Source organism: Arvicanthis niloticus, chromosome 9 (assembly GCF_011762505.2).
Source record: "Arvicanthis niloticus isolate mArvNil1 chromosome 9, mArvNil1.pat.X, whole genome shotgun sequence".
Lineage (NCBI taxonomy): Eukaryota > Metazoa > Chordata > Mammalia > Rodentia > Muridae > Arvicanthis > Arvicanthis niloticus.
In genome coordinates this window covers 9,103,001-9,114,559 of record NC_047666.1, presented here as the reverse complement: position 1 = coordinate 9,114,559, position 11,559 = coordinate 9,103,001, and the positions used below count along the sequence as shown (strand labels likewise).

General features: G+C 35.3%; 1 gene segment (V, D, J or C); it reads left to right on the top strand.

Moving 5' to 3' along the window:
- Window positions 1-3,940: 3,940 nt before the first annotated feature.
- LOC117715017 (immunoglobulin kappa variable 5-48-like) lies at window positions 3,941-4,649 on the top strand. The segment is given in 2 exon segments: window positions 3,941-4,080; window positions 4,288-4,649. Coding segments are annotated over 2 exon segments (396 nt in total).
- Window positions 4,650-11,559: the final 6,910 nt, after the last annotated feature.

Below are 11,559 nucleotides of genomic sequence, written 5' to 3'. Positions count from 1 at the left end.
ACACTGGCCATGCAGTCTTTATGGGACCAAGGATCACCTCTCCTACTTATGCCCACCAAGGACATCCTCCAATACATATATAGCTGGAGTCATGGGTCCCTTACTATTGCCTCACAGGCTGGTGGTTTAGACCCTGGAAGCTCCAGTTGGTTGGCATTGTTGCTCTCTTTATGGGGCCATAAACACTTTCAGCTCCTTCAGTCTTCTCTCTAACTCCTCTATTGAGAACTCTATGATCAGTTCAATGGTTAGCTGTAAGCATCCACCTCTGAGTATATCAGACTCTGGCAGACTTCTAAGGAAATAGCTATATCAGCCTCCTGTCAGCATGCACTTTCTGACATCCATATCAGTGTTTACCTTTGGTGACTGCACATGGGATGTATACCCAGGTAGAACAGTCTACAGATGGCCCCTCCTTCAGTTTCTGCCCCACAATTTGTCTCCATATTTGCTCCCTTGAATATTTTGTTACTCCTTCTAAGAAGGACTGAAGCACCCACACTTTGGTTTTTCTTCTTCATGAGACTCATGTTGTCTTTGACTTGCGTCTTGAGTATTGTGAGCTTCAGAACTAATATCCAATTATCAGAGAGTGAATAGCATGTGTGTTATTTTGTGATTGGATTACCTGACTCAGGATATTTTCTAGTTCCACTCATTTGCCTAAGAATTTCTTGTATTCATTGTTTTTAATTGCTGAGTAATACTCCACTCTGTAAATGTACCACATTTTCTGTATCCATTCCTCTGTTGAAGGACATCTGGGTTCTTTCCAGCTTCTAGCTATTATAAATAAGGCTGCTATGAACATAGTAGAGCATGTGTATCTGTTGTATGTTGGAGCATTTTCTTGGTATATGTCCAGAAGTGGTATAGTTAGTTCTTCAGGCAGTGCTATTTCCAATTTTCTGAGGAACTGCAAGACTGATTTCCAGAGTGGTTGAACCAGCTTGCAATCTCACCAACAATGGAGTAGTGTTCTTCTTTCTCCACATCCTTGCCAGCATCTGCTATCACCTGTGTGTTTCTTTTATCTTGGCCATTCTGACTGGTGTGAAGTGGAATCTCGGGGTTGTTTTAATTTGCATTTACCTGATGACTAAGGAAGTTGAACATTTCTTTAGGTGTTTTTTGACCATTTGAGATTCCTCAGTTGAGAATTCTGTTTAGCTCTGTACCCCATTTTTAATAGAGTTTTTTGGTTGTCTGGAGTCTAATTTCTAGAGTTCTTTGTATATATTGGATATTATCCCACATCTGATGGAGGGCTAATATCCAATATATACAAAGAACTCAATAAATTGTACTTACTGTTACATCCTATATGTGAAGAAACATGCACAGATATCTCTCAACTACAAACACTGCATCAAGAGGCCAGGAGAGGGAGCCGTAATATAGGCAGAGAAGGGCAATGTGATCTGTTCTGACAGTCTCAGTGCTTAACAATATGAAACCAGCATCATTTTCACAGATATTTCTTTTATCTGGTGTCCCTGCCTCTCAGAATTTGCCCCTGCCTCTTAGAATGTCCTTCCCTGTACTGTGGCATGCTCAGCATATACAAAGGGAAATAGAATAGGAATATGCTGTCCTTATTAATGGGGTATTCATCTGGGTTTCAGGTAATGTAATTGGACAAAGCAAAAAAGCAGATGATGGTACATAAATACTCACTTTTCATTCAAGATTTGGAAATAGTGATTAATGAATAATTTTTGGTTTTTAGATTGGAAAATTTAAAAAGATAATGTATGTTTTCTTTTCTTTACTAATATTTCTTTTGTGCCTTTTGTTTCAGTGTGTGACATTGTGATGACCCAATCTCCAACTGTCCTGATATAACTCTAGGTAAAAAAGCTATGTGTTAGTCTTTGTTTTATCTCATTTTATTTATTTTATTTTACTTTAATATTTTAATTGTACTTCTGATTTCATTATTATTAAGTATTATTGCATAGGAGCATGTTTATTTTTTCAATTATATAGAGAAAGCAGGTGAATTCTGATGGAAGTGTTCATGAGGAGGGCTGTGAGAAACAGAAAGAAGGGAAACCATAATCAGAATATAATATGTGAAAAAAAATGAATTTTCAGTAAAAGATAAAATGAAGAAAGGAATGAAATAAAGCCAAGAGCAAAATAAAGAAAAAACAAAGACCAAAAGACAGACAATAAAATGAAAGAGAAAAAGGAAGCAAAAAAAGAAGAAAGAAAGAAAAGAATGAAGGAAAGAAGACAGAAAGGAGGAAATATTGCCCATGTTACATTAATCTATACAAATGTGTTTGTGTTTTAATGATTGCATGTGTTGTACACAACTTAATATTCTATGCAAGCTGCTTCATATTATAGCTTCATTTACCAATAATTAATATATAGTATTGCATACATTTGCTCTTTGTGTTTAATGCCTGCATGAAGCCAGTCTCCAGATACTTTATTATCTCCAATGACTCTTCCTAAATTTGTTCATCAAGTGTGATTTACTAGTTTGATATTTTTTTTCTTTTGGGATTAGTAGAAGAAATTAAGATATTTAATCATCCACTTTCTCAAACTCTCATCCCAGTCAAACACAAACCATTCTTTCCAAGGTATCTGGCTATTTACTGCCCTGTCACATGTGTTCTACTGTGATTAATCCAATAATATCTGAATGTGGGTGTCTCATTTCAGCTTCTTATATCAATGTATAATCCACCTCAATCAGAAAAATGGAAATTTGAAGTCACAATTCACACTTGCAGGAATAATGTGAAAAATATATATGAGGGATTACAATGATTAATCATTATATTTTTTTCTAGAACCATATATTTTCCAAAATTTTCATAATTTCATGAGTCTTCATACCTAGATAAATTTCATTGATCCAGGGTACTGCATTTTAATTATCCATTTATCTTGTGGTGTACATTGAAATGAATTCCATTTCCTATCTATTGTGACTTAAGCTGCAAAGTACAAAATTTATGTCTGTTGTAGGATATAGAATCCTTTAGGTATATCTATAGGAATGGCATAGCTGGGCAATGTAATGATATCTGTAGCTGTTTTTAGAAAACTGCAAAAGGATTTCATCGATACTGCATTTCTACCTGTAGGGAACAGGGGCTTTTCTTTACTCCTATCCTCATTTCTCAAGATTCTTGGTAGTCTATGTTGCAGTTATTGTGGCTTTTCAAAAGCCCAGACATAGTATGATTTAGCTTGGTTATATACCTCAAGTGACAGGAACAGTTAATTCTTTAAATTGAACTGATGGAAATTTCTCTCCTGATCTAGACTATCTCAAAATTGTGGTCTTTTAAGTAGCATGCAAACCATGCACTATGGAGAGAATTTGTTTGAACATTCTAGAAGTAATTCTGTGACACTCTTAATCAGTGTCGTTGGAAAGACATGCAAGATGAAATGTATGGCATTTCCCGAAAAGTAATAAAAAAATTTTGATAACCTCTGAAATACTTTTTATTATGGCAGATTGTAAATGTTTATAAGGATTTCATATCACCCTCTTGAGAAATATGTTTTCATAAGACATCCAGAATTTCTTACTTCTTTTAATGAAATTTCAATAGTGTGATATCATTTTAGTTTTACATGTTGTTATGCTTATTTGAATGTTCAGATGCATTTAGATGCTTCAGCCCATACTATAATAAACATCAATGAAAAAAAACATAAGCCTGAAATAAGACCATGGATATGTGATGATCTTCATTTTAAACTACTAAATGTATCCTCAGAGACTTATATAGACTATGCTAATTATGTAACTATATAAGTAGAAGCCCAGTCTCTTTTAAATCTCAACATCTCTTCAGCTAATAAGCAAAGGGATAAATATTCAAAGCAGGCACTAGGATTCTGCTCTTCTGACCAGGTCTTATTACAAACCTTATGAAGTAATATGATTTGCATAAGTACATCTTTCTTTCAGTGCTCCTGCCTCTTAGAGTATTATAAGAAGGCCTCTATCAGGACTGTGTTGTGATCCACACAAACACTGGGAAAGTTCAAAGATGGTGTCCACACCTAAGTTTCTTGGACTTTTGCTTTTCTGGATTTCAGGTATGACTGCGTGGACATGGCAATAAATTAGAACTATTATTTATGTATGAATTTTTTCCTTTATTCAGAAGCCAGCAGCGTATGGTATTTGGATTTCTGTTTAAATAAAACTGATACAATAGAAGTCTTTTATTTTTCTAAGTAGTTTAGGAGTCACTTTCATATTCAATGTTGTATCCTACTAATATATTTTTTCTATTTTTCCAGCTTCTAGAGGTGACATTGCAATGACTCAGTCTCCAGCCACCCTATCTGTGACTCCAGGAGATAGTGTCAGTCTCTCCTGTAAGGCCAGCCAGAGTATTAGCAACTACCTAAACTGGTATCAGCAAAAATCACATGGGTCTCCAAGGCTTCTCATCAAGCGTGCTTCACAGACTGAGTCCGGGATCCCCTCCAGGTTTAGTGGCAGTGGATCGGGGACAGATTTCACTCTTCATATCAACAGTGTGGACCCAGATGATTTTGGAATGTATTACTGTCAACAAGGTTACAGTGGGCCTCCCACAGTGACACAGACCATAGCAAAAACCAACATGAAAGAAGAAGTGTGAGATTGAGATGATTCAGCTTTTTCTGGTGGTGCCTCAACATTCTTCAGAGTGTTTCCTGTATATAGCCAGCTGCTAGTATAGAGAAGTATAGAAGAAGACTGAAAGTCGCCCTTGTCCCAAAATTTCTCTTCACTCTATTTCAGCATTAGGGTACATAACCTAAAATTGTTCTTGTATAATCAGACAATCTTCTTCTAGTGTACTGCAACCAGAGAAAGTCTCATTCTAGATGGACAGAAGGAATGGTTGATTATTTCATATCTTTATAATCATTGGAAATTCAGATGAAGCATTGTCTGAAACAATAACATACACTTTACTCCCATATACACCAGGACTAGAGTGTTCACTCTTAGAGATTCGTGGATTTGTTGCAAAGTTACCTATGCATATTTTATAGTAAGTGAACAACACTTGAATATAAAGTATTATAATCTTTTTGGATTTATATAAATTTTCCAATAAAATTTGTTAAAATTTGCAAATTTCTTGATGAAATATTTAGAGTTACTACTTCATAGACAAAAAAACAAGGTTAAAAAAAACTGAAAACTGAATTTTCTGAAAATCTTTGGACTTATTTAAATCATTGTAAATTCAAAAGAGTAACAAAATAAAGTTGTTTTTACAAACAATAGAATAACATATGATATCCTAGTATTTCAATTCACTTTTGCCTCCACAGAATTTTATGGAAATAGATGAAGCTGTAAGTTTAACGTTTCATTTTAAAAAATCAGTGAAATATTTGTAGGTGCTTGGACAGAGGTTTCAAAAATGAAAACCTTGTTGATAATTTTTACTAAGTATGAAAATAAATCTAGCATATATCTTGATGATTTCACAAGTTGAAAGAACATTGCAAAAAAAGAATCTTCAAGCCTTGAATAATAGGGCCTTCATCAAAGATTGGGTATAATAGGGTAGGGCTTATTATAAAAAGTCAACTCTGTAAAAGTCATTCAGAATTTGAAATTAAAGTCCACTCTTGTTTGCATAATAAGATTCAGGCCAGCTAAGGCAATATCATAAGAACCTGTCTCAAAAACAAAGACAAAGATAATTTTTAAAAAATTTGTTTGAACACCTTTATTTTTCCCAAATTAAAAATCTATAAATAACTTAGTGTGTGTATGTGGGTGGGTGGGTATGGGTGTCACAGAGAGAGAGAGAGAGAGAGAGCGAGAGAGAGAGAGAGAGAGAGAGAGAGAGAGAGAGAGGTTTAAAGACCCCAGGAAATTGATGGTAACTCTTTCTCTATCATTCTTCATTTTTAGTTTTTAGACTGGGTCTTCTGTTAACTGCAGAATTTCACATTGTCTAGAATAGCTCATTAGAGATACACCTTGATTTGCCTTTTTTATGCAAAAGTGCTGGAGTTATAGACAAGTGTGGCTGAACCATGATTTTATATGAATGTTGAAAATTAACTTAAGTTTTCCATTTTTTCAAGCAAATACTTTACAGATACATCTCTCTCTCCTTGAAACTAATATATTAAAAATAGAAAAGACCATCTTCTCCCTCAGTATGAGTCATATGACATTAATTGTAATACCAAGAATAATGAATTTTATTTATTAAATGTCCAGTTTCCTGTTCATGCATCAATCAATGAAGTATTTCTTACATTGTAGGCATTGTGAATACTTTCTAGTCCTGGCACTATAGAGTCTTTTAATATAACTTTCACAAACTTTTTCTATATGTCTACATTTGGAGAGAATAGTTGCCTCAATAGTACATTTTCTCTGAAACTGGATACCCTAGACATGATGAAATCTTGTGCCCGGTTCAGCTGTTGGCACTGCCATCTTAAAAATGAAAGGGGAAGAACTGTACCCTTCACCTAGCCTTGAGCAGGCCTGAAGGAGTTGTTTACCACAGTAGACCAAACAATAGGACCCAGGGGGCTCTACCCACCTTCTTGGCTTACAGTCTGCTACAGGAGCTGAGAAGACTAGACTGCCTGATGAGCTTGCCTTGAGATACCTCTGGCTGTGATTAATGATGTATTCCCCTCACCCACACCTGCTTAAGCAAGATGGGGTTCTGGTGGTGGAGGTGGGGCTTCCCCTTTTTATTTGAAACCTAAACATTAAACTTTGAGCCTTGATCAGAAAACCTTGTCTTGGCTTCTATCCCTTCTTCCATTCCCAGACTATCTTTCAGGTGAACACAATTATATATGACCTCAGATGGCTACACATCACTCTGGCTTCAGAACCGTAAGATTGTTAATGGCCAGAGGTTATCAGTCTCCTGATCTGTCTATTTGTGCTCCATCTAAGTATCTGAATGTCTGAGATATGAGACTATAAAATGACTGTGAGTCATAATTGACACAAATGGCTTAGGATTGTGGGGAAGAAATCTTGTGGGGGGATGGGAGGGAATAAGGCGGTGGGGTCTCGGAGGTCCAGCAGTGTGCTTCCCACACCGCCGGCCAGAGGTCCCACATTCACACAGCTGCTATGAGCTGGCGGCTGCCGTTCAAGGTTCCAAAGGCTGGGAGTCTGGTGGCAAGACCAGGCGACCTGTGGAGTTCGGTTTTCCAAAGCTTTATTGTTCATGGCATGTTGAGTGGGTATAGATGGTATGTGCTTTCCCCCCCACCCCCAAAAGCCAGGGGAGCCTGACTTTTATAGGGAGCAGAAAAGGGGAGGGAATAACTTAATTATCTACGCCCCTGGCCTTTAGAAAACTCATTAATATTTAAATCTCTGGAGGTGGAGACTTGTTAATCACGCCCTCTACCTGTGTCCTATGTGATTGATGGGCACAAGTTAAATGGAGTTACCTCATCCAAGGCCCAACATAGGATATTGTTCAGAGACCAATGTTAACACTGTGTTGAACTATGGCCTGCATTTGAAGAATTTACAATAGTGTGCAGATACCATGACTTTGTTAAGTATTAGGATAACTGGTCTGCCTTGAGTTCCTCCTGGTCTCACAAAATGAAAGATACTATACAATATAGACAGATCTTTGTCCTCAGGCCACTTGTAGAAAATTATCTGCAGGTGGCCTAAATGAAAAATAGTCTGAACTTACCATGTCCCTGAATTCAATTCAAGGGAAGTCTTCTTGGCTATAGAAAGAATAATGGCATATATAAGCTGAATAAAGTGAGCCTTACAACACTAAGTCAGAGCTTTTATTCTAATATACAATCAGAGTTTGCCATCATCTTTCCCTTGTTTAGAATTCTTTTATTATATTTCTATAGATGGAACCATGAGTCTAAGTAACATTGTTCATATAATCCTTTAAATTGTTTTACATTTATGTGCATATAAAAATTTTCATTTATAGACATTATAAACCAGTTCCCCAAACTATATATAACTACACCCTGCTGAAATACTTGCTACTGATTGAAATGGAGAGTAGGGAACTAATCCTTTCAACTATGTGCCTACTGGTAACCCTAAGAGGTTCCAAATGGTAGTCAAAATCCAATGGCCCATCACAGAGACTCTCAAGCTGTGAGTTGAGAACACTTTGAGTGTCAAATGACTCACAGAGATAATTAAAGATCATCAAAAATATAAGATATGTATATAATTATTCATAAGAATAGCAAAATTACAATTATGAAGTAGTAATTTTAAATAATTTTGTACTTGGGAGTCACCAGAACATGAGGATATATATTAAAGTGTTACAGCATTAAGGAGGTTAAGAATCATTCCTTCAACACATGACATTAGATAAATCATTAGGTTATAAAACCAAAACCAATATCCCAATTCTAGAGAAGGAATTTGGATGGAAGAGGGCAGGGGTATTGAGATTGGTAAAGAATAATCAGAATTAATTATATAAGTTTATAAGATTTTCAAAGACTTAGTAAAGAATTTAAAAGTAAAGGCAACTAAGGGAAGACTTAACTTGAAAAGGAAATTCTCATTAAAATGCAGTTAGTTGAATGAGGCAAGGGAAGAGTGGCCCTAAGAAAGTATAACTAATGATTGTAACTCTGATCTGTGCCAAAGAAATTGCATATTAAACTGGAAAAATTAATTGTTTACAGGAATACATGTGTATTTGGTATTATTCATGTCCATCAGCATGGTTGTTTTGCATGGGTGTGTTTGTGCATTTGAAAGCCCAAAGTTGATATTAAGTGTTGTTCCTCGTCATTCTTATCCCTTATTTATTGCAGCACAGTATCTCAATCAAAGGTAAAACTAGGCATTATGCCTTGCTTTGTAACCAGTTTTGGCTGAATGTTATTTCTTAGCATTATTTATGTTGGAACTACAGTTGTGCAAGCCAAAACTCATTGATATGACTTCTAAAAATACAAACTCTCGTCTTCCTATTTGTGTGGCAAGTACTTTATGACCATTGAATTATCTATCCACCAACAATCTAGTGACTTTAAAATCTTGGAAATGTTTTCATAAACATGAATAAGTATGTAGCATATAATAAAATATCATTTTTAATTTTCAGTGGTGAATATTCTGAATAAATGTGTCCAATTTCCAAGCAAATGGTTCCAACAAACAAACTGGAGTAGCCATTTAATGTTGAATGAAATCTACTTTCAACCAAAAATTATTTTAAAAGATAAGGAAGGATACTTCATACTTATAAATTGCATTATTAATGAAAGAAAACCCAACATATCTTCGCAGTACTGAAAATACTGGGATATGTTTAAATAAATGTCTCAACTGCTTATATTATCTCCATTGAATATCTCCAACTTCTGTCTTAGGATTTCCATTGCTATGAAGAGACACTATGATCAAGGCAATTCTTCTAAAGGTAAAAAATTAATTCACCTTGGCTTACAGTTTCAGAGGTTTACTCCATTATCATCATGACGGGAAGCCTGGCAACAGGCAGGAAGACATAGTGCTCAAGGAGCTGTGAGTTCTACATCTTGATCCAAAGGCACCTAAGAGTGTAGAGATATATTTCACCTTGGAAGTAGCTTGAATATTTAAGACCTCAAAGCCCTGCCTCCACAGTGACATACTAACTCTAACAAGGTCACAGCCCATCCACAAAGACCATACTTCCTAATATTTATTTATTTGTTCATTTAATTATTCATTCATTCATTAATTCATTCATTCATTTAAGAGTCATTCTGTGTTGCTTGTCAAACACACAATACTAATGAGGAGCAATCATTTGAGGAAACAGGGGAGACCCAACTTTTTTCTTTGAACTTACTTTACTATACTAAATTCTCCCCATTGTCTCAGTATTTTCAAACAATACAACTTGATCATGGCAGTATTATGCAGGTGTGAATATACACTGATCTAAAGTCAAGGAGTCGAGAGTGTTGGAGAGGTGGTTAATTAGTTAAGATCACTGGCTATTCTTCCAGAGACCCTGGGTTCATTTCCCATATTACAAGTTCACAACCATCTGTAAAACTAGAATCAGAAACTCTGACCAAATCTTTTAACTTTACCTGGTACCAAGAATGCCCACACTACACATATATACATACTTACAATATTAAATAAAAATAAATAGATTCTTAAAAAATTCAAGTCTCTAAAGTTCTATGCTGTTTCAGAGACCTAGCAGTGACAATGTGATTTCTGTCTTCCCAACTCTAAGATGCCTTCTCATTCTTTTTCCATGGTCTCCTTTTTTCATGGCCCTATCCTGATCTTCAGTGACATGGCCCCTTATTGATTATGTCTCCCATTCATTTCATTATGTGGATAATTATGAATGAAATTGTTTCACCTTTATGTACCAACATAATATTTTGTTTTTAAAGTGATTATTACATTTTAATTTGTATTGATTTTATTTAAGTATACGTATCTGCTAGAAATATAATTCTGCATTCCTGTAAAACAGTATAAGTTCTTTTTCAATATTTTATTTTTAAGTGGAAGTGTATATGGGATGATTAGAATGTGTGCCTGTAAATGAAGTCCTTAAGCAGGATCAAAGGGAGCTGGAGCTATGTTTATTTGTAATCCTCTAAGCATGTGTGCCTAGAAGGTAATTTATTTTCTCTGTGAGAACAGTTTCTGATCTTAATTGATGACACATTTCTGCAGCTCTGCAGTGAGAGAATAAATAAAGACTTTGTGGGTTATTTACTTAACAACAAACTTTATCATTCTGACATGCCTGTTTTGTGAAATAATTTAAATTTTTAATAGGTTTTATGAATAAGGAAAATTGATTCTGTTTACTCTGATTAAATTGAATAAATTTTCAAAATGTAATATTTTTTATAAATGAGAATTTCATATATGTATACTATGTATTTTATATTTGCATCCTCCTATTTTTCATAAACTCAAAGATCGAATACCCATTCCTCACTCTTTCCCTTCTTTTCCATATATAAATACACCTAAACACTGAGTCCAATATACCCTCCAGACTGATTCCAAAGTGGGTTGATTAAATATGCATATGCACATGCACATATACATATGAACACCCACTGGTTCAAGCATGGTAAATTTATCAGAGACAACACTCTTAGAGAATATTGTCTAACCCTCCCTTAGAAGCCATCAACTACCAACAAATCATCAGCTAGTGGTACAGAATCATGAGTTCCTCCCACTTCATGCTTCAGTACTGATGGACTTAATCTCTTGGATGTCTTGTACAGAGAACCACAGCTGCTGTTACTTCATGAAATCAAGGGTGTGGTCTTGTCCAGACACTGTTTTGTTCTGTTTCTTCCTCACCTGTGGCTCTTACAGCACTCAAGCTTTGTTATCTGTAGAAACCTTATTTGAATGTTTTAAAAGATAATTTAATTTTTAAAGACTGTGATAATTATCAGCTTTCTCAGAGTAGAAATTCATTAATTAGCATGGCTTAGGTCTCTCATAATGACTGGGGGTCTCAGTCTGAGCTCTGTACTTTCTACTGTTCTTCACCTCTGGGAAAAATAGGAATAGGCAAAATAATT